Source organism: Pantherophis guttatus, chromosome 15 (genome assembly GCF_059756535.1).
Source record: "Pantherophis guttatus breed Tessera chromosome 15, ASM5975653v1, whole genome shotgun sequence".
Taxonomy (NCBI): domain Eukaryota; kingdom Metazoa; phylum Chordata; class Lepidosauria; order Squamata; family Colubridae; genus Pantherophis; species Pantherophis guttatus.
In genome coordinates, this window is record NC_142077.1 from 3,718,982 (window position 1) to 3,742,876 (window position 23,895).

At 43.3% G+C, this 23,895-nt stretch overlaps 1 protein-coding gene and 1 long non-coding RNA gene across 6 annotated transcripts in view; both read left to right on the forward strand.

Moving 5' to 3' along the window:
• CFAP74 (cilia and flagella associated protein 74) overlaps positions 1-12,721 on the forward strand; it is an 85,818-nt gene extending 73,097 nt beyond the window's left edge. For all 5 annotated transcript variants that reach the window (XM_087879301.1, XM_087879302.1, XM_087879300.1 and 2 more), the window contains 9 exons: positions 1,475-1,530; positions 2,582-2,701; positions 2,931-3,086; positions 4,583-4,709; positions 6,192-6,346; positions 9,517-9,652; positions 9,811-9,938; positions 10,961-11,095; positions 12,324-12,721. In XM_087879301.1, the coding sequence (XP_087735427.1) occupies positions 1,475-1,530; positions 2,582-2,701; positions 2,931-3,086; positions 4,583-4,709; positions 6,192-6,346; positions 9,517-9,652; positions 9,811-9,938; positions 10,961-11,095; positions 12,324-12,434 (1,124 nt within the window). In that variant the 3' untranslated portion in view covers positions 12,435-12,721. The remainder of the gene's footprint in view (positions 1-1,474; positions 1,531-2,581; positions 2,702-2,930; positions 3,087-4,582; positions 4,710-6,191; positions 6,347-9,516; positions 9,653-9,810; positions 9,939-10,960; positions 11,096-12,323) is intronic.
• Positions 12,722-16,706: 3,985 nt separating this feature from the next.
• LOC148111853 (uncharacterized) lies at positions 16,707-23,684 on the forward strand. The gene is made up of 3 exons (XR_015730063.1): positions 16,707-16,842; positions 18,261-18,373; positions 23,551-23,684. It is a non-coding gene; the product is annotated as an uncharacterized LOC148111853 (long non-coding RNA).
• Positions 23,685-23,895: the final 211 nt, after the last annotated feature.

Sequence of the window (23,895 nt, forward strand, 5' to 3'; positions counted from 1 at the left end):
ATAAACCTTGGTGCTTTCTGGCGAAGATCCACAAGTTTTCTCAGTGGCCTTATAAGCATCTTAAGAGCAACGAAGTTGATTAGGGGACTGGAAGCTAAAACATATGAAGAATGGTTGCAGGAACTCGGGATGTCTAGTTTAATGAAAAGAAGGACCAGGAGAGACAGGATAGCAGTCTTCCAATATCTCAGGGGCTGCCCCAAAGAAGAGGGAGTCAAGCTATTCTCCACAGCACCTGAGGGCAGGACGAGAAGCAACGGGTGGAAACTAATTAAGGAGAGAAGCAATTTAGAACTAAGGAGAAATTTCCTGACAGTGAGAACAATTAATCAGTGGAACAACTTGCCTCCAGAAATTGTGAATGCTCCAACACTGGAAATTTTTAAGAAGAGGTTGGCTAACCATTTGTCTGAAGTGGTGTAGGGTTTCCTGCTTAAGCAGGGGGTTGGACTAGAAGACCTCCAAGGTCCCTTCCTATTCTATTCTATTCTGTTCTGTTCTGTTCTGTTCTGTTCTGTTCTGTTCTATCCTATCCTATCCTATCCTATCCTATCCTATCCCTATCCCTTTCCCTTTCCCTATTCCTATTCCTATTCCTTTTGCTTCTCTTCTCTTCTCTTCTATATTTATTCTCTTCTATTCTATTCTATTCTAACAAAAAACAAAAATCTCTCATTTTGGAATATTGGAGCAGTACAACACTTTGTATAGGGCAGGCCAAAGGTATATAGGTAGTCCTTGATTTATGACCACAACTGAGCCCAACATTAGGTCCCTGTAGTTGGGGTTGTCTAATTGTCTAAGACAAAATGAAACAAGCCAGTAGTGGGATTCAATTTTTTTTTACTATGGTTCTGTGGGCGTGGCATGGTGGGCGTGGCATGGCTTGGTGGGTGTGGCAGGGGAAGGATACTGTAAAATCTCCATTCCCTCCCCACTCCAGGGGAAGCTTACTGCAAAATCCCAATTTCCTCTTGATCAGCTGGGACTCGGGAGGCAGAGAATAGATGGGGGTGGGGCCAGTCAGAGGTGATATTTATCGGTTCTCCGAACTACTCAAAATTTCCGCTACCGGTTCTCCAGAACTGGTCAGGACCTGCTGAAACCCACCTCTGAAACAAGCGTATATAGCTTGAATCAGGCCATGCTGATCTCAAATCCTACTGTAAACGGAATCTGTGATACACAGACATAACACACACACAAACAGTTGTAGCTAAACTGTAATTTCCAGAAATACCGGTTAATATTGCCAATAGCAAAAGAGGATTTGAACTATAGATCGATAGGATCTGGTAGGCTGCTGGTTTCCCAAAGTTGGTTTGGTGGTTTGGCTGGTTTTGATAACGCGCACAGTGAGAATTCTTCTTCTTATGTTTTCCGAGACCAATGTAAGAATGGCTCCTTAATGTCGTCCTTCTTTTAAAATTGTCTTCAGCTGGCTTTCTTTTACCTGAACTGTCTTCTCCCACAGGGCATAGAATCAAGAAAGAAGTGGAGATCCAGAATATATCCAAAGAACACTTGGTGGTATCCTTTTCATTAAACTAGGCCCTAGTTCACCGCCGCTGCAGCATGGGCTGTGGCATTGTTAAGCGACGCAGAGGCAGGCAGGTGGGCACAGGGGAGCGACTGGCGGCAGCGCTCCTGGCTGGCAAGGGGGCGGATGCCCCGGGCTGCATGTGGACACCGATGGCAAGCAAGCGGGCGAGGAGCGGGAGCAGCTGGGCCTGGGCAAGTGGCGACGGCAAGCAAGCAAGGGGGAAGTCACACAGTCACTCAGATAGGCAGCAACTTACCAAAAATTAGGCAGGCAACGGCACTCAAGTGGACAAGGAGCGGGAGAGCTGGGCCTGGGAGACGCGGTCTGGGCAAGCGGCGACGGCAAGCAACCAAGGGAGCAGGCGAGGAACCAGAGAACAGCCAAAGAACAGTTGGGGGGGGGCTCTGGCAAGCAGCCAACATGGGCGAGGCGAGATAAGGAATGGCGGAGAGGTGTGGGGAGAGGAGGGGCCAGCCAATGATGCGATCAGCCAGTTCGCTGAACTGGGCAAATGGGATAGGGGAGGGCGGTGTGATATATACATAAAGTCTGCCTTCGGGCAGAAAGCAACTTGGCGTGGCGACGGCACACGTGCTCACAGAGAAGGCTCGGCGTGTCACCTCTGGCACGTGTGCCATAGGTTCGCCATCACGGAACTAGGCCCTAATGCTCCACCGTATTTCCCACTAGATTGCTTTTCTCTTTCTTTTTCTTTTTTTTAAAAAAAGAATATTTTTTTTAGTTTTGTTTCTTTTTTCCCAACCAGAAAGCTCCTGTCTGTGATTTAGAAATAGTAACGTCGAAGGAGGTGGGGGGAAATTACAGTTCAAAAATCAAAAAAGGTGGGGAAGGAGGAGGAGGCGGGGAAAAAAGTAAAGATTCAAACTCAGGTTTCAGCTTCTAAAACCCCGGTTCTCGTTACCCTCCACTTGGAAGAAAAGCATTCCAAAGTTAGTTAGTTTGTATTATTTGGCCCAAGATTAGGAATTGGCTGTTTTTCTTTGTCCTTTGTTGGATTCTTTGAACCAAGTTTTTCAGGTGGGATACTCCCTTCTTGATCCCTTTGGACCGTTTCTGCTGGCCAATCCGATTTGTTCACTCGGAGAAGGCGAATCCCGGGAGCTGGTCCTGTCCTTCTGTCCGGAGGAGAGCAAGTCCGTGAGTTTCTCTGTTCTCTTGTCACACTTTTAATGTTTTGTAGCGCTGTGTCTCAACCTTCTTCACTTTTAAGAGGTGTGGACTTCAACTCCCAGAATTCCCCAGCCGGCTGAGTAATTCTGGGAGTTGAAGTCCACACCTCTTAAAGTGGAGAAGGTTGAGACCCACTGATCTATACAGTGTCCCACTGAACATTTCATCCATTTCCCCCTGAAATTTCTCTTCCCAGTATTTTGAGATCCTGGAGATTCGAACTGAGAAAGCCACCCTGACTCTGACGTTGACTGGCAGAGGAGTAATCGTGTCCATTGCCTGTTCGCTGGAAGAAGATGTGTTGAATATGGGATATGTAGTCTCCAAGGAAACCACCACCTCTGTCTTCAAGGTACGGTCTCCTTTCCAAGGAAATCCTGTTCTCCTATTCCCAAGCGAGGCGAATCGGTGGGGGCGTTGTAACATCCACGCCTAATAACAGTAAAAGAGTTGGAAGGGGCCTTGGAGGTCATCTAGTTCAGCCCCCTGGCTTACGCAGGAGACCTGTCCTAGGGATTCGAACCGCCAAACTGCCGACCTTTTGGATCGACAAGCTCGGTGTCTTCGCCACCGAGCCACCTCCCTGTGGTAAACCGTGTTACCGTGATTTGCAAGCAAGCTGCAAGGAAATGCCACCACTTGGTATTATTATTATCATTATCATTATTTAAGATTTCATCTTCAATTCGATTGACAGCCTGGGACTGGTAAAAACTTAACAATTCAAGTCCTAACCAAGGACCTAAGAGCTGTTAACATAACGTGTCATTCATTAAAAATGAAACTCAAGACAACTGGACAATTAAAAACGTGTCACAAATACCATTGACTGGTGCTAATGGTTGATACAGGTTGCTGCCAGCGTCCTAGGTAGTATTATTATTATTATTATTATTATTATTATTATTATTTAATCTTTAGTGAGATTCACAGCTTTTGAGGCTGGTTAATAGCTCAGCAGCTCGAGTCCTAACCAAGGACCTAGGAACTGTTAAGGTATCGTTGGAGGATGTAAGCTGTTCCGAGTAAGGTGGTTTTTTGTAGAGTCAAAATGTTCAAGTCCGGTAAATTTAGAATTTCTAAATAGCAGAGTAGCCCTTATAATTATAATTATAATAATAATAATAATTATTATTATTATTATTATTATTATTATTATTATTATTATTATTTCAGATTTCTTCCGGTTACCCCGCCTCTAATCCTACTTAGCTTCTGGACATAAGCCGACATCAGCCTATTTATTGCCATCTGCTGTGATCTAGCAATTTTTGATCAAATACCATAAATTAGTTAATCCTTGGGGATTTCAAGCAAATCCTATCTAAAGTTCGCAGGGTCGTCTTTAAAATCAGGATGTGGGGGGGGATAAAATGACAAGATAAGTTAACCTCAAGATCAATCTAGACTACAGGGCAAAATAATCTTTATGAGTGATAAATTTTCAAAGATTTTTTTTACAGTGAGCAATTTCCCCAGATTAGAGATGGTATATTTTTGGGAACAAAGGTGGTCTGAAATATTTAACATCGAAACTAGGGGTGTCCAACCTTGGCAACTTTTAAGTCTTGTGGACTTCAACTCCCAGAATTCCCCAGGTCTGAAGTCGACAAGTCTTAAAGTTGCCAAGGTTGCACACCCCTGATCTGAACCATGTTACTGTTCTCATCCATGACAAGCTAGGAAAGATTTCTTGCAAAAATTACTTTCCCGCCACTGTTTTCTTCCTGACTCCACAAAAAGAAAAGTTTGCGTTTTTGCCAAAGGCCAACAAGCACCTGTACTCTGCTACCGAGGAAAAACAGCTTAATATTGGAAGTAATTTTAGGACGATGGGTTCTTTTGCAGATCGACAACATTTCTCCTTTGGCCTTGAAATATTCTATCGTCTTGGACTCTCTTTCCCCGGACAGATATCAAGAGCTGCAGAAGTTTCCCCCATTCCTTAACACTCCAAGAGAAACACATATAGTCGGTAAGGAAATGGGCCCCGTTTTGAGGGCTATTTTGTGCTAGATGTGGGTTGTGGGTTGCTTCATGGTTACGATTCATACAATTTGAACAAATTCTCCAGAGGGATACATGCAGTGGTGGGATTCAGCCGGTTCGCACCACTTCAGGAGAACCGGTTGTTAATTTTCTGAGCAGTTTGGCACACTGGTTGTTGGAAGAAATCATTAGGGCAGAGAACCGGTTGTTAAATTACTTGAATCCCATCACTGGATACATGTTCCAGTTACATGAAGGTGACAGGGCAAATTTCATAGGAAGAAATGCAATAATATCCATCTATCCAGTGGTGGGTTGCCCCCGGTTCGGACCGGTTCGCAAGAACCAGTAGTAAAACCGGCAGGAGGCTCTGCCCACTGAGCTGGATGTCATCATAGGTGATCTGCACATGTGCAAAAGAGCGTTCCCACGCATGCGGGCACAATGCGAACTGGTAGAAAAGTAGAACCCACCCCTCTATCTATCTATCTATCTATCTATCTATCTATCTATCTATCTATCTATCTATCTATCTCTAATATCTATCTATCTATCTATCTATCTATCTATCTATCTATCTATCTATCTATCTCTATCTAATATATCTATATCTATCTTTCTATCTATCTGCCTGTTTATCTATCTATCTTTATCTGTCTGTCTGTCTGTCTGTCTGTCTGTCTAGCCATCCCTCTACTTATTTAGCTACCTACTTATCTCTATATCTATGTATCTATCACAAGGGACACGGTGCTCAGTGGCTAAGATGCTGAGCTTGTCGATCGAAAGGTCGGCAGTTCAGCGGTTCGAATCCCTAGTGCTGCGTAATGGGGTGAGCTCCCGTGGCTTGTCCCAGCTTCTGCCAACCTAGCAGTTCGAAAGCAGGTAAAAAATGCAAGTAGAAAAATAGGGACCACCTTTGGTGGGAAGGGAACAGTGTTCCGTGCGCCTTTGGCGTTGAGTCATGCCGGCCACATGATCATGGAGACGTCTTCGGACAGCGCTGGCTCTTCGGCTTTGAAACGGAGATGAGCACCGTCCCCTAGAGTTGGGAATGACTAGCACATATGTGCGAGGGGAACCCTTTACCTTTACCTAAGTGTTCTTCAAAATACTTTGGCCACCTAATGAGAAGGAAGGTCTCACTGGAGAAGAGCCAAATGCTGGGAACGATTGAGGGCAAAAGAAGAAGGGGACGGCAGAGAACGAGGTGGCTGGATGGAGTCACTGAAGGCATGAGCTTAAATGGACTCCAGAGGATGGTAGAGGACAGGAAGGCCTGGAGGAACGTTGTCCATGGGGTCGTGATGGGTCGGACACAACTTCGCAACTAACAACAACAACAAAATGTTCTTCCTTGGGCTCAACTGGTTAATATCCTGGTTTTTCTACTCGTTGGATTTCCAGCACTGCTGTGGGAAGGGGACAGTTTCTTTCCTACTGGCCTTTTTACCGATTCCTTTCCCAGGTACGCAAAACTACAGTGGCCTGAGTGTCTTCAGTATCTTCCCGATGCAAGGCATCATCGGGGTTGGGAAATCTCAGGAATTCACCGTCACCTTCAGCCCTGATCACGAGAGCTTGTATTATTCCGACCGCATCCAGATCTTGCTTTTCGATAAGGTGAGCTTCCATATATTATTCAAAAGGGAATTGGGGAAAAGGTGTGAAATTCAAGGGGGAAGAGAAAAAGAAAGAAAAGGGGGCATTGACTTCCAACTCTTCCTAGCACAGAACAAGATAAACACACTCCAACCTCAATGTTTTGCTTTTACATCTATATATATAAAAGTGAAAACCACTCACGCATTAATCACGAAATCTCCAGAACTGTAAAGCCTACAAACTTGAAATTTGCCACATATATTCTTCTTAGCTTTTAGGTGCTCACTAAGAAAGGATTTTTCGAAATTACCATCAGAGCATTAGTATTTCCTATATTATTATTAACACGCTCTGATGCTAAGGACTTTTATTCCTCCTTCCCACCTGAAAAGAAACCTGTTCCAAATGCAAAACACAAGCAGAGGAGACGAGTTTCATTTTCAGTTTTACTTTCACAGCAGCAAGCAGCTTTACTACAGAACAGTTGAGCTAAGCCATGCCCAGCCTCCTTCCTGTCTCCTTCTTGCTCACACAGCAAATACTGTTTGAGTTTCCAAACACCCCTCAACTCTTTCACACACTGACAGGATGCTAGCCAGATGAATACCAATGGATGCTACGGGCTGGGACATTCTGCTCCCCCCTCTCCCTCTGTTCAAGGATAATGCCAGTTGCATTATATTAACACACTCTGATGCTACGGAGTTACACATTCTACATTAAGTTTCAGGCTGTAAGTGTCAATTTATCAAGCCCGAGCACATAGTTACTAGCGTCCAGTTAGTATTAATATATTAATTATATTATATAATTATAATATATCAAAGAGCTTTGGTAGTACAGTGGTCTAAAGCACCCTGTTATTAAGCTGGTTATTAAGACCAGCTGCCTGCAATTACTGCGGGTTCGAATCTCGCCAAGGCTCAAGGTTGACTCAGCCTTCCATCCTTTCTAAGGTAGGTAAATTGAGGACCCAGTTTGTGGGGGCAATAAGCTGATTTTGTATAAATATACAAAAAGGATGAAGGCTATTGCTTAACGCATTGTAAGCCGCCCTGAGTCTCCGGAGAAGGGCGGCATATAAATCAATTTTCTTAAAAAATAAAAATTAAATATATATATATATATAACTAGCCATTTCTATACCAAATCTTTCTCATCAACAAAACCAAAGTCAAAGTTTCATTCTTTTTTTTTTTCTTCACAAGCACCAATGCCAGAAGTGATGTCCAAATAAGAACATATTTTGCTCTTCAAATAAAGTATTCAATTTAACCATTCCTGCTATATCTTCTTTGCTATGGAAACAGGGTGTATTTTTATTTGCACCTGGTAATCTTTGTGAACTGTCACTATTTTTATTTTATTGTATTCTTTCAAAATTCTTTGGCCTTACCGAAGTCCACGCATCTTAAAGTTCCCGAGGCTGAAGAATATTGTTTTAAATATTGTTGACAGAAGGAATAGATCAGACACCCAGCCCTTGCTTATCAATGGAGACCGAGTGGAGCAAGGGGCCAGTTTTAAATTTCTGGGTGTTATCATAAAAGAGGACCTGACCTGGGGCGCTCGCATTGCAGCCCTGGTCAAAAGGGCCCAGCAGAGATTTTACTACCTGAGACTTCTCAGTAAACAACAACTGAATGAGAAACTGCTGGTGGCCTTATACTGCTGCACCATAGAGAGTATCTTAACTTACTGCACCTGCGTATGGTTTGCCAATTGCACAGTGGCAGATAGGACAGCGCTCCAGATGGTCAACGTCATTGCCCAGAGGATCATGGGTTGCCCTCTCCACTCCTTGGAAGAGCTTTATACCTCCCGCTGCCTTAAGAAAGTTCAAAATTCTTAAAAATCCATCTCATCCTGGGCACCCCCTTTTTTTTTTTTTTTTTAACGATTACCATCTGGCAGCCGGTACAGGACAATCAAAAGAAGGACAAACAGGCTGAAAAACAGCTTCTATCCCAGAGCAGTAACTATATTGAATTCTACTGTATAGTGCAGTGATGGCTAACCTTTTTGTCGTCGCGTGCCAAAAGCAGGGGGAGTGGGGGGGGGTCGCGCGCGTGTGTGCCCACACCCATAATTCAATGCGCCCCATCCCCTGCGCACAACTCCCCCAGCGCTCCCCCCACTTTTGCCATGTGATGGCACGGTGGGCCCGGTAGGTCCATTTTTCACCCTCCCCAGGCTCCAGAGGCTTTCTTGGAGCCTGGGGAGGGTGAAAACGGCCTCCCCCATCCCTGGAGGCCCTCCAGAGGCCGGAAATGGCCTGTTTGCTGACTTCCAGTGGGCCGGAAGGCCCAAAAATCAGCTGGCCAGCGTGCGCATGCGCACTGCAGCTGAGCTAGGGCAACGCTCACATGCCCACCGATATGGCTCCACGTGCTACCTGTGGCGTGCATGCCATAGGTTCACCATCACGCGCATAGTGCAATACTAATGCAATATCAGGGGGTTTCAATTCAATTGTATAGAATATGAAGGCGGTGTGTTTTTATTTTTACAGTTGTCTTATGTATGATGTACACTGAAGGTGGCATTTAATTTCGTTGTACGAGGTGCAGTGACAATCAAGTAAGCTAAAGGGAGTAGTAGGGTCTAAATATCCTTTTCCTTCAGAAGATTTTCTTCCAAGATTCCTTGGAAAGGTGATTGTTAAGGAATTCGCAGAGTAACCCTTGAGTAGCAAGGATGTACACATGAAAGCGATTGAGAGTAGTTACGAATAAACACAGCCAACACACAGATACACTGAGTTGTGTTTACTTTCAGGAAATAATAAGGCACAGTCCAATAAACAGTCCAGGTCATACACATATAAAGCAGGAGATAGCCAAAACAACAGTCCAGGGATAATCCAATAACTAAGTCTTCTTACCAGTCGTCGTAGTCATTCACAATAAACAGTTCTTCTGAATTTGCAAACAGTAGCATACAGAGATATTGGAGAGCAAGAACAGCAAAGAGAAACAAACCATGTTTCTAGCACCCTCTTAAGGACACTGGCTACAGAGCTAACCAATCAGGACACAGTATGATGCAATACAGCAGTTTTAAAGGTACATTGATAGTTTATATATTGCCAACCCAAAGTTAAATAAACCATCATAGTGATGGGAATAACACAGGCAAGTGACGGAGAGGCGTTTTAGAAACCTCGAGCTGTTTGAAACTCCTTGCAGGAAATTATCCGGGTGATAGAGCTGAAGGGGGCAGCAAGAAACCACATCATGTACGTGGAAGGCGGAGAGGCGCTGGACGTGCCCTTTGAATCGCTGGCGGTGCTAAGCTCCATAACTGAAGAAGCCTCCAAAGCAGGTGACGCGGCCTTAAAAGAGGGATAAACTAGGTTCCTCTTGGGCTTGGAAACTGCAGGTGGAAAATTTGGGGGGATCCGGCGGGCAGAGGATGGGGAATCAAAACCTGTTCCTCCTTTTCCCGTTCTCCCAAAATGGACAAAAATTGCATCTCTGCAGAAGCTGAGAAAGCCATCAACTGCATCCTGGTCAGCCTGAAGTGTGTGCAAACGGAGACGTTGGTGATCCCAGCAGTGAGGGAGTTGAAAGTCGGAGCCATACGGACCGCTCAGTTTGCATCGAAGAAGGTGCGGCAGTCTTCGGGGGGGGGTAGGTGGGGAGAGGGAGGGGGACATTTATCAAAGCAAATTGTGGAATTCAGGAGAGGACTTGGTCTAGAGGTGGAGCTCTCGCCTCACAATCAGGAGGCCATGAGTTCGATCCTAGATAGAGGCAGGTATTTCTCTCTCTGGGCAGAATGAGAAATATATCTGCTGGACAAAACTCCATACTGGTGACAGGAAGGGCATCTGGCCAGTAAACACTCTTGATAGCTCCATTCAGTTGCCCAAGACTCCACCCTGCAAAGGATTATGGGGTCGTTAAAAGAAGATGATGATGACTTGGTCAGACATAGAAGAGGATTGGGTGGGAAAATCCTTCGGATGTATTACAGTAGTCCTCAATATACAACCATTTGTCTAATGACCGTTTGGATTTACAAAGGGGGACTTACAATTATGCACCAAGACAAATTCCTTGTGTGTTGAATCATACTTGGCAATAAAAAATTCTATTCTATTCTATTCTATTCTATTCTATTCTATTCTATTCTATTCTATTCTACTCTACTCTACTCTACTCTACTCTACTCTACTCTACTCTACTCTACTCTACTCTACTCTACTCTACTCTACTCCTGTCCTGTCCTATTCTATTCTCTCCTCTCCTCTGTTCGCTTGTATTTGATGCTGCTATTTTATATAGATAGCTATTTTATGCTGTGTCAGGAATTAAGAGACTAACAAAGCTGGAAGGGATCTTGTAGGTCATCTAGTCCAACCCCCCGCCTAAGCAGGAGACCCTACACCCTTTCTGACAAATGGCAGTCCAGCCTCTTCTTGAAAGCTTCCAGTGATGAAGCTCCCACAACTTCCAAAGACAACTTCTGTTCCATCAGTTGATTGCTCTCACTGTCAGGAAATTTCTCCTTATTTCCAGGTTGAATCTCTCCTTGTTCAGTTTCCATCCATGATTCCTTGATCAAGGGATTTCTCCCTTTGCAAACCTTTCTTTTTCTTTCTTTCTTTCTTTCTTTTTTTTTTTGCAGAATGTCGAATTCACCTGGGAAAACTTACAGGTTTTGCAGCTGAAAGGATTCAGCGTGGACCCCATCAAAGGAATGGTAGAACGTGGGCAGACCAAATCCATCATCGTTTCTTGGGTGCCCCCTGCTGGCTCAGATGTAGGTTGGCACGCTTCAAAAGTCTTATCCGGTTGAGGTTGTTTGCCCTGGCATTCTCTCCTTCCCTTTTAAACTAAGAACGGGTGGATTTCAATTCCCAGAATGGGGAATTCTGGGAGCCGAAATCCACCTATCTTAAACTTGCCAAGGTTGACAAACACTGCATTAAAACAGCGGTACCCACTTTTAGGATGCCGGAAAGTTCTTCCATGGAGTGAGGTTTTTCCGTGGACCGGAGGGGTTTCACGTGGTACCTGCATCCCATGGATGGGGCTTTGCTTGTTTCCACGGCCTGGTTTATGGTCTACCGTGTCCCAGTGTCAATTCACAAACTAGGGGTAGGGGACTCTGGCTTTAATACACACACACACACACAGTATTCTTTGGGGACACGGTGACTCAGCGGCTAAGACACTGAGCTTGTCGATCGAAAGGTTCAGCAGTTCAGCGGTTCGAATCCCTAGCACCGCGTAACGGGGTGAGCTCCCGTGACTTGTCCCAGCTTCTGCCAACCTAGCAGTTCGAAAGCACGTAAAAAAAAATGCAAATAGAAAAATAGGCACCACCTTTGGTGGGAAGGGAACAGCGTTCCGTGCGCCTTTGGCGTTGAGTCATGCCGGCCACATGACCACGGAGACATCTTCGGACAGCGCTGGCTCTCCGGCTTTGAAACGGAGATGAGCAGCGCCCCCTAGAGTCAGGAACGACCAGCACATATGTGCGAGGGGAACCTTTACCTTTATATATTCTTTACATACAATGTGTGCTTAAAGAACAGTGTATTGTCTGAGTCAATTCATTTATATCTTAAGCTCCTAATTTCTACCCCTGTTGTCCAATCATTGATAAAATAAGTCCCAAGTTCGAAAGCATTTTGTGTCTTCTTTTTTCTTCTATCTTCAGTGTTAATCTGTCCATTTCTGCACTGTCCAATATTTTTTTAAATTACCGGTACATCTTCTGTAGGTGTCTCCTCGGTTTTCCAATGTTGTACAAACACAATTCTTGCCGTTGTTAAAACACGTACTATCAAACCTGCCTTCTCTTTGTCGTATTTTTCTGATATTATGCCTAACAGGAATAGTTCTGGCTTAAAAATCTACTGTGCTGTCTTCACATTTTTTTTTCTAACTGCATATGCATTTTCGCCCAAAATCTTTTTTTTTTTGCTTTTGGGCACGTCCACCACAGGTGTTGGTATGTGCCTTTCTCTGTCTTGTTTCTACAGCCCAATCAGCCTATCACCGGATCGGCCACGCTGATCGTGAAAGGCGACGTGAAGGAAGTTTACGGCGTCTACTTCATGGGCCGGATCGTGACCAGAGAAACTCCAAACTGAAAAAAAAAAAACCTTCCCAGGGAGGAGGCTCCATTTGAGGCTGTGCATCTTAAGAACGTTTTGAAAAGGCCATCTGGAACATGGGAGGTTTTAACCCAAAATAGATTTCCGGTTTTATCCCTCTAGAATGCTTTGAGGCCGAATATTATCTGCTGCTTCCCTCTCCCCCCCCCCCATTTTTTTTCCTTCTGAAGACGCAGAGAAGGCTTCAAGCTGGATTGGAGAAATTGCTTTTTCGTTCATTTCTGTTTCTGTTTGTTGGTAAATAAAATTGGCCTTCCTGGCAATGCTTGAATTTGTCACCTTTTGGGATGAGAATGGGCTGAAAGGAGGAGAAATGCCATCTAAGAACTTGCTTCTGTCTCCCTCCCTCCCTCCCTCTCTCTCTCTCTCTCTGTATCATCGTTTTTTAATCTCTTGCGGGGTGGAGTCCGGGCAACTGAATGGAGCTAGCGGAATGTTTACTGGCCGGTTGCCCTTCCTGTTACCAATGCGGAGTTATATTCAGCAGATATATTCTCATCGTGTCCAGAGAGAGAAATATCTGCCTCTACCTAAGATCAAACTCACAGTCTCCTGATTGTGAGGCCAGAGCTCCACCACTAGGCCACCGCAACCACTCCTTGTGTGTGTGTGTGTGTAGGTGGCTGGGGAATTCTGAGAGTTGTAGTCCACCCATCTTAAAAGCGGAGAAACTCTGCCATAAACCACGAGTTTGCAAACCACGTTGGCCGGTGTTTGGGAAGGAGGCAGGAGTCCCCCAGGGACCAACCACGTTCTCCAGCAGAAACAACGTCGTGTGCATTGCTTTGGCAAGAGTTCTTCCCTCCACACACACACACACACACACCATCCCCAGTTGTTCCAGGCCTTTTGCAGAAAAGATCTCCCACCTCCACCGAGAGCAACTAATGATTGTTTAAGATTGCTGTCTGGGCCGGTCGGACATTTCCTTCCAGAGACTGGACCAATGAGATTAGCTCCGGGGGGGGGGGAATAATTGCAGACTTCTTGAATGAGGCTATAAAAGACCGTAATTATATACTTGGAACAGCCTCTACCCTTCAGCGAGACGGCCTCTGCATACAAATAACCCCAGCAGGCTGTTATTTACAATTAATGTGCAAAAAAAAATGTCATTTATTTATTTATTTTTAAATGCAAAGATTTGCAGGCTTTCTAGCTCATCACCAGCCCTGCCCATTTTGAGTCCAGCCAACTCCTTTGCTCAGATATCTGGACGTCCTTTAGATATTTTCAGGTTTGAATAAGTTCTTATGTCACGGGCATCCATCACAGCTCGGCTAAAAAACGGGTCCGTGTTACATAAAACCCCGATAAGTTGTTGTTAGGTCACATTAAGCAAACAACCGTCGTGTCGAAATCCAATCTTGCAAAAGAGGTTTCTGTTTTTCTTTCTTTCTTTCTTCCTTTCTTCTTCCTTCCTTCCTTCCTTCCTTCCTTCCTTCCTTCCTTCTTTCTTTCTTCCTTCCTTTTTTCTTCCTTCCTTCCTTCCTTTCTTCTTCCTTCCTTCCTTCCCTTTTTTCTTTCTTTTGTTTCTTCTTCCTTCCTTCCTTCCTTCCTTCCTTCCTTCCTTCCTTCCTTCCATTCTTCTGGAGATACTTGGGAAGGTTTTTCCATCTTCCTCTTTGTAGTGTTTTTCAGCTTCCTTCCCCTTGCAGGGTAGCCGGGGATGATGGTTTCTCCCGCACTCTAAAGACTTCACCGGTGCTCGTTGTTCCCGATCCGAAAAATCTCCCGCAACTATTGGAAACCTTTCCTTTGGGTTTTGAGCAAGGAAGCAGGGAGGCCACAGGCCCCTAGAGAGAAGGGAAGGCGTGCAGGGAAAGGGAGGCCGTTTGCAGCTACAGGTAATATACACACCCTTGCTTTGTCCCTAACAAAATCTGTTAGTGCATGAAAATTCTCCCCTTCGTTGGAAAGAAACTTCCGAAGCAGATTCTCCTTCGTTCAGATCAAAGGAGGACTTGTATGAATTGGGGGAGAAGGAAGAGGCGAAATTCCTTCCTTCCTTCCTTCCTTCCTTCTTTCCTTCCTTCCTTCCTTCCTTCCTTCCTTCCTTCCTTCCTTCTTCCTTTTCTCCCTCCCTCTCTTCCTTTCTCCTTTTCTCCCTTCCTTCCTTCTTCTTTTCTCCTTCCTTCCTCCTTTTCTCCCTCTCCCTCCCTCCTTTCTCCCTCCTTCCTTCTTCCCTCCCTCCCTCCCTTCTTCCTTTTCTCCCTTCCTTCCTCCTTTTCTTCCTCCCTTCTTTCCTCCTTTCCCCCTCCCTCCCTCCCTCATTTTCTCCCTCCCTCCCTTCATCCTTTTCTCCCTTCCTTCCTTTCTCCCTCCCTCCCTTCCTTCCTCCTTTTCTCCCTCCCTTCCTTCGCCTTTTCTCCCTCACTCCCCTTCCTCCCTCCCTCCCTTCCTTCCTCCATTCTTTCTTTTCTCCCTCTCCCTCCATTTTCTCCCTCCCTCCCTTCCTTCCTCCTTTTCTCCCTCCCTTCTTTCCTCCTTCTGTCTTCCTTTTCTCCCTCCTTTTCTCCCTCCCTCCCTTCCTCCATTCTTTATTTTCTCCCTCCCTCCCTTCCTTCTTTTCTCCTTCCCTCCCTCCCTCTTTTGCCCCTTCCTTCCTCCTTTTCTCCCTCCCTCCCTCCCTCCTTTTCTCCCTTCCTTCCTCCTTTTCTCCCTCTCTCCCTTCCTCCTTTTCTCCCTCCCTCTCTTCCTTCCTGTTTGCTAGCAGTTACCTTTGCACATTGTGGTTTATGAATCCTCGCATTCCACTTAAAAACAAGTCAGGCCTTAACCCATTCTCTGCACACTGCCTCGACAGTCCCATTTCTGGCATTTTAACCTCGGCGTTTTTTTAAAACCATAGGGCTCTCCTGCCACCCTTTACTAGTTCTAACTGTGGCTTTTGAGTTTCATTTTTGAAGGCCCTGAGAGGTTTAAAACTTAGCGTTGCTATGGTAAGAACTGGGATGGAAGCGGCCATGGTGTCACCATTATAAGACGAGAACCAGGCTAATCTCTGTTGGCAAAAAAATCCCCGGGATCTGGTAGCAATTGATAAAGGCATTTTATTAAGAGGCAGAAGATTTTGTCCTACGCCTGATAAATTACGTCTCTTGTCAAGGCTTTATAATAATTCTAGGCACCTCCCCGAGACTCCGTTCAGCTGGCGGGGCAGGTTTTAAAAGCGGTGACACACAACTGGTGTGCTCCACTTCAGTGAGAAAAACACAGCTGTCTTAAGCACAGGAGCCTCCCAGGGGTGAAATTCAGCAGGTTCTGACAGGTTCTGGCGAACCGGTAGCGGAAATTTTGAGTAGTTCGGAGAACCGGCAAATACTACCTCTGGTTGGCCGCCTGGAGTGGGCTGGGAATGGGGATTTTGCAGTATCATTCCCCCAGGAGTGGGGAGGGAATGGGGATTTTGCAGTATCCTTCCCCTGGAGTGTGGTGGGAATGGAGATTTTGCAGTATGCTTCCCCTGGAGTGAGGAGGGAATGGAGATTTTGCAGTATGCTTCCCCTGGAGTGGGGAGGGAATGGAGATTTTGCAGTATGCTTCCCCTGGAGTGGGGTGGGAATGGGGATTTTGCAGTATCCTTCCCCCAAGAGTGGGGAGGGAATGGGGATTTTGCAGTATCCTTCCCCTGGAGTGGGGTGGGAATGGGGATTTTGCAGTATCCTTCCCCCAAGAGTGGGGAGGGAATGGAGATTTTGCAGGATGCTTCCCCTGGAGTGGGGTGGGAATGGAGATTTTGCAGTATCCTTCCCCTGCCATGCCCACCAAGCCACGCCTACCAAGCCACACCCTGCCCACCAAGCCACGCCCACAGAACCGGTAGTAAAAAAAAAAATTGAATTCCACCACCGGAGCCTTCTATGTTTGAAGATCTGTAGAAAGTGATAACACAAAGTTGCTTAAATTCCATTTCCATTCAAGAACTCGCTGATAAAGATCATTTCCTCACCACAATGGGCCTCACGTACACTTCTTGACAAAAAAGAGTAGTGGAAAGTCAAAAATATTTGAAACATCTTGGAAAAGGCAAACCTCTCACCTTCCCTCCCCTAAGGGGCCATTCGATCGCCTAACGTGTTTCCAACTAAACAATGCTGCATTTTTATTTATTTATTTCTTTGGCTTTCTTCTTTCAACACCGGGATCTTATCTCCATCAACCTCAGGGCCATTACTGGCTATTTTATAGAAGGAGGAAACTACAAAGGGGTCGTGGACCTGTTCTCCAGAGCACCTGAAGGCAGAACAAGAAGCAAGGGATGGAAACAAATCAGAGAGAAGCAACCCAGAATGAAGGAGAAATTTTCCTGGCAGTGAGAACAATTAATCCGTGGATTATTTAAAGTTGTGAATGCTCCATCACTGGAAGTTTTTAAGAAGAGGTTGGATAATCATTTATCTGAAGTGGTGTAGGGTTTCCTGCCTAAGCAAGGGGTTGGACTAGAAGACCTCCAAGGTCCCTTCCAACTCTGTCTATTCTATTCTATTCTATTCTATTCTATTCCATTCCATTCCATTCCATTCCATTCCATTCTTCCATTCTATTCTATTCTATTCTATTCTATTCTATTCTATTCTATTCTACTCTACTCTACTCTACTCTACTCTACTCTACTCCCTATTCTATTCTATTCTATTCTATTCTATTCTATTCCATTCCATTCCATTCCATTCTATTCTATTCTATTCTATTCTATTCTATTTTATTCTACTCTACTCTACTCCCTATTCTATTCCATTCCATTCCATTCCATTCCATTCCATTCTATTCCATTCCATTCCATTCCATTCCATTCTATTCTATTCTATTCTATTCTATTCTATTCTATTCTATTCCATTCCATTCCATTCCATTCCATTCCATTCCATTCTATCCTATTCTATTTTATTCTATTCTATTTTATTCTACTCTACTCTACTCCCTATTCTATTCTATTCTATTCTATTCTATTCTATTCCATTCCATTCCATTCCATTCCATTCTATTTTATTCTATTCTATTTTATTCTACTCTACTCTACTCCCTATTCTATTCTATTCTATTCTATTCCATTCCATTCCATTCCATTCCATTCTATTTTATTCTATTCTATTTTATTCTACTCTACTCTACTCCCTATTCTATTCTATTCTATTCTATTCCATTCCATTCCATTCCATTCCATTCTATTTTATTCTACTCTACTCTACTCTACTCTACTCTACTCTACTTCCTATTCTATTCTATTCTATTCCATTCCATTCCATTCTATTCTATTCTATTTTATTCTACTCTACTCTACTCTACTCTACTCCCTATTCTATTCTATTCTATTCTATTCTATTCTATTCTATTCTATTCTATTCTATTCTATTCTATCCTATCCTATTCCATTCCATTCCACTCCACTCCACTCCACTCCACTCCACTCCACTCCACTCTCTATTCTATTCTATTCTATTCTATTCTATTCTATTCTATTCTATTCTATTCTATTCTATTCCATTCCATTCCATTCTATTCTATTCTATTTTATTCTACTCTACTCTACTCTACTCTACTCCCTATTCTATTCTATTCTATTCTATTCTATTCTATTCTTCCAACTTGGTTATTCTGTTATTCTGGAGTTTTATTTATTGATTAGATTTCTGTCGCACCCATCACATCTAGAGGCGACACAAAGTGGATGTAAAATAAACGGCATTAATCAAGAGTTAAAATTAAACAACTGCATATAGGTTAACGCAGCTGTCCCCTTGTCTCATTCGCATCTTCCTCGTCTTGTGATATTAATCCTTCCAATTTCTCAACAACTAGGAGCGAATGAAACGGGACAGGACTATTCCAGTTCAGTTTTTCTGCCAAGGATATCTGCTCCTGCTCCTGTGGTTACCCAGAAGGATCGTAATTGCCAACTGAAAACAAAAACGGTGAGATTAAATAGCTTTGATAAATCGCCAGTTTTTTGTGTTGCGACAAACTTCCTCCATAGGTATCAACTTGGCTAAAAAAAAATGTCTCGGGCTCCGCTCCTTTCTGTAATCCTAGCTTTCGCCTCTCGTTTTCCAGCATTGATAGCTTATCTGGTTAAAAATAGCTTCTTTTTCCCCCCCTCTTTTCGTTTGACTAGAACGCTGCATTGTGGGGATTTTTTTTTTTTTACAAAAGGGTGGGAAACTGCTCCAGAGAATGAATGGCACAAGCAGCTGGCAATCAAAACTACGAAAAGGAAGTTTCCCACAATTTTTTATTAAACTGGTAAGCGGTTTTTCTGTGGGGTCCTTGGTGCGCTCCAAGCTTGAAGACATTGCTTTCTTGAAGACATCTCATAACCCAAGTAGATAACATCATCAGTGCTAGAAAGGAGTGAGGGAGGAGGAAGAGGACTGTGAGGTCCTTGAAGATCTCTGAGCTTGATCGTTTTCTTGCAGGCATTTTATTACCGAACTAGGTAACCATATCAGTGTTTCTCCACAGCGATCAGAATCGGTTATCTGTAGGCATTATCGCTGTGACACACTTCAGTTGGGAAATGTCATCCCTCCTGTTCCAAACGATTAATGGCTTCATTAATTCACTAAGCTGATATTATTAACCCTTTAAGTGGAGAGGCTGGGATCTATGACCAAGAAGAAGACACATCCCTTCCTTCCTTACTCACTCATCACCTGCTTGAATGCCCTTTTAGCTGATAACCCGGCATTGCCCGGGTAATTTATTTATTTCAATCCTGTATTAGACAGGACGAGCAACTTCACCCTGAGCCCTGATTTCGGCGAGAATTAAATTAGTTAAAAATGTTTTCCCTGTGCCCCCAGAAGTGTCAAGTAAACCGATACCACCTTATTGTTGCTAGCTGACCTATGATTATTTGGTATGCTTTTTGTCTGATCTTGATTTAGAAGTGGCTTCTTACCATGGCAACTCCACTGTGCTGTACAGTAGGAGCCATTTTAAGGCAGTCCAGTAGAAGCCATTTTAAGGCACAACAGGCTCTATCTTAACAGAGCACACACCCCCCCAAGAGGTGTCAGAGGTGTCTTACCCCCACAGTATTTCTTTCCAGAGAGTAAGTCATCTGTGTACCAAGTTTGGTTGAAATTGCTTGAGGCGTTCCAGAGTTATGCTGGAACATACACACACACAGCCATTTATATATATATAATAGATTTCCCAGAAATGCATGTTTCATGAGGCCTAGAAACGTGTTCATGTTTTTCTAACTGAAGGCGGGAGGAACGCTGCAAGGAATTTGAGCGTTTCCCTTCCCCTTTAAAGAAAATCAGATAAAACCCAGATTTAAAGAATAGAAATAGAGGCGTCAACAGGGTTGAGATAAGACTCGTGGGTACTTGTGCCTGGAGCAAGCTGAAGATATAGGAGCTAGTAGAATTTCTATTAGCTAAAAAAATTCAGGTCACCTCCAGTTTCACAAGCGAAGGTATAAATAGTCAACACCTTGTACCCATAATGGATTAGATGTGAATCAGCTCTCTTTAATGACATAATCTAAATAATATTTACCTACAGCCATGGGGTGCTATTCCTCTTATTGTCTTTTCTGTTGATCAAACACCGGGCTCATTAAAAGATATATATATATATATATATATATACACACACACACATATCACCATGACTTTTAATCAGCATTTCCTCTGGCATTGCAGAGTTTCACATTTTGGGAACACAAATAAATGATTCATGCTTAAACCACCTTTTTTAAAAAAAAAAACGCTCATATGATCTTAAAGCAGATGCTGTGTTTCGAAATCATTCCTGTTGAATTCAGGGACTTTTTTAATGTCCCATCTGAGCCTTGGATAAGAACAACTAGCTTCAGAGCATGTGCAGAGAACGCTTCTGGAATTTCTCAATCGATGCAGGCCGTGGTTTGATGGATTGGGAAACGCTGAAGCGTGGGGAATAATTACTCTCAGAAAAAGATTCTTGGCCAGGGATCTACAGATGCAAAAATCCTACATTTTGTTAAGCATAAAGTTGTTAGAAGAGCTTACAACTTTAAGTTGTTAGAAGAGCTTACAGTCGGCTTACAACCGTTTGTTTCGCAACCATTCGAAGTTATAACGGCGCTGAAAACAGTGACTTACAACCATTTTTCACACTTATGACCGTTGCAGCATCCCCAGGGTCACGCGCTTGGCAACTGACTTCTGGCAAGCAAAGTCAACGGGGAAGCCAGATTCACTTAACAACCGTGTGACTGGCTAACTTAACAACTGCAGTGATTCACTTAACAACGGTGGCAAAAAAAGGTCATAAAATGGGTCACCTAACAACTGTATTGCTTAGGAACAGCAGTTTTGGGCTCAGTTGTGGCCGTAAATCGAGGACTAGCTGTAGTTCCAAGCTAGAAAAAGAACTGCCTGGCCTCGTTTTAATCTCAAGCCACTCCTCTGCTGAAGGATAACTTCTTGAGGACTAGAACGTTGGCATTTCTACCACGTCAACAAAACTTCAAAAGTTGTTTTCACGTCTGACTTACCTACAGTAGTGGCCAAAATTAGGGAAACCTTTTGGAAAAAGTGTATTTTTTAAACACCACTTTCTTTTGGAGTAGTGCCCTAAAATTATATAGCAATGGAAAGATAATTTAATCAAGAATGTAATGCTGTAACTTTTTTGAAGGATTTGCTATTAGAATAGCAGTTACAGTATAAGGAAGAAAAGTGAAACACATAGAAAAAAATGAGATATACAAAAATTATCACCACGTCAGTTAATACTTCGTTGGGTCTCCTTTAGCATGAATTATGGCCTTATAATGTCTTCCCATGGAGCGAACCAAGACTTTGAGTTCTGCAGCTGTTATAATATGAAACCAAGATTGAATGATGGCTTCTATTAACTGGGTTTTATTGCTGGGTCGCTTCTGATTAACAAGTTTCTTTAGTCGGAAAAATCCATAGATTTTCAATGGGGTGAAGGTCTGGGCTATTCCCAGGCCATTCCAGCAGTGGAATGGGATTATCTTGAAACTCCAAAAAAAAAAAAAAGTGGTGTTATTAGCCATCAAACCTCAAAAATACAACTTTTCCCAAAAGGTTTCCACAATTTCAGCTGCTACTGTAGTGCCTGACAGAGATTCCTTCTGTTAGAATAGGCCCCAAATTTGAAATTTTCCAAAATGAAAAAAACGGGGAAATATTCTAAAGGGCTGCATTTTTTTAAAAAAAAAACCTGACCATCTGGAACCCTGGCGAGAAAAAAAATCTTCCCGATCTTGTTTATTTTAGAGATATATACACACACTTGGCTTTTGCGCAGCTCCTAGTAATGGCTCATGAACGCTTTCTCTCGTGTGTACCTTTTCCTAAGCTATTAACCTTCGCATCCGTCTCTAAAAGGAGCAAAAGTCGCCTCGCCTATCTTCACGATCTCGCAGAAATCCCTCCGGATGAAACTTGCTGCCCGATGAATCAAGATGAGAAACTTAACCTATGCGGGTCACCGCCGTGTAATAATACTCAACGGACTCCCATTTAGGAGTTAACAGCCAGACAAAAGCTTAGCCAGCAAGGCTTGGGAACTGGGATAGAATCAGGACGCTTCGATCAGAAATTCAACAGAAATGCGAAGAGGTTATTGTTTTATTTCTTTTTTAATTTGCATTGACGCAGTTCTAGGGTATTGCACGCCGGGACAACGGGGCACAAGGACAGTTTCTGCCCCCCCCCCACTCTGCTAAACAAACTCATTCCCACAACATTGTCAAACTATCTAATATGGCTGTGTATTGCCATTATTTTCCCCACCTTTTCCTGTTACCTATTACGGTTTACATTGTTTATTTAGTATCCTAGTATGACTTATGTTGATTGCTTATTTAGTATCCTATGACTATCACTAAGTGGTGTATCTTATGATTTATGATGAACGTATTTTGACGCTGACTATGATCATGCTTTTTCACTCGTCGCTTGTATGTACACTGAGAGCTTATGCACTGGAGACAAATTCGTTGTGTGTCCAATCACACTTGGCCAATAAAGAATTTTATTCCTATTCCTATTCCTATTCCTATTCCTATTCCTATTCTATTCTATTCTATTCTATTCTATTCTATTCTATTCTATTCTATTCTATTCTATTCTACTCTATTCTACTCTACTCTACTCTACTCTATTCTACTCTTATTTCTATTTCTATTATTTTATTTTATTCTATTCTATTTCTATTCTATTCTATTTCTATTATTCTATTCTATTCTATTCTATTCTATTCCTATTCTATTCTATTTTATTCTATTCATTTCCATTTCCATTTCCAATTATTCTATTCTACTCTACTCTGCTCTGCTCTGCTCTACTCTACTCTACTCTACTCTACTCTGCTCTATTCTATTCTTATTTCTATTTCTATTATTCTATTCTATTCTATTCTATTCTATTCTATTCTATTCTATTCTATTAATTCCAATTCCAATTCCATTCCATTCCATTCCATTCCATTCCATCCTATTATATTCCATTCCATCCATTCCATTCCATTCCATTCCATTCCATTCCATTCCATTCCATTCTATTCTATTCTATTCTATTCTATTCTATTCTATTCTATCCTGCCTTTATTATTTTTACAAATAACCCAAGACGGCAAACATGTCCAACACAACTTCCTCCTCCTATTTTCCGCACAACAACAACAACATTGTGAGGTGGGCTGGGCTGAGAGAGAGAAGGGGGTGTGTGTGACTGGCCCAAAGCCACTCAACCGGCTTTCATGGCTAAGGTTGGACTTGAACTTGTGATCTCCCACTTTCTAACTTGGTTTCTTAATCACTAGGCCAAACTGGGCTTATGCAGAATGTGACTTACGTTTTTTTCCAGCTCTGCAGAATTTGGGTTTCAGGCTTGAATTGCAGGAAGGACCAAGTTTAGCTGCCCCGCCCTCCAAAAAATCAAGCACAGGTATAGATACCTACATTAAAAAAAAATTACAGGAAGAAGGAGTATTATGTATGTTTGCTTCTTACTTACAAAGTAATAAAGATGGGATAAAAGATAATAAATGAAGGCAGAGAGCTTGGAATGACGTTTAATAGGGGCTTCTTACATATTTTACATTTCTCTTTCTCTGTTTTAAGATCCTGAAGATGGAGATAACGCAAACAGGAATGCCAATCATCTCTCTTTAGACCTACAATGAGATTTATGGAAATCTGCACTTCTATACCATTCCCTGCTGCAGATCCTTTGTTCCCCACCCATCCACCCCCTGAGAAGCTGCTTCAACGCGCCAGCAACCTGTCTAAGGTAAAGGTAAAAAGGTTTCCCTCGCACATATGTGCTAGTCGTTCCCGACTCTAGGGGGCGCTGCTCATCTCCGTTTCAAAGCCAAAGAGCCAGTGCTGTCCGAAGACGTCTCCGTGGTCATGTGGCCGGCATGACTAAATGCCAAAGGCGCACAGAGCGCTGTTCCCTTCCCACCA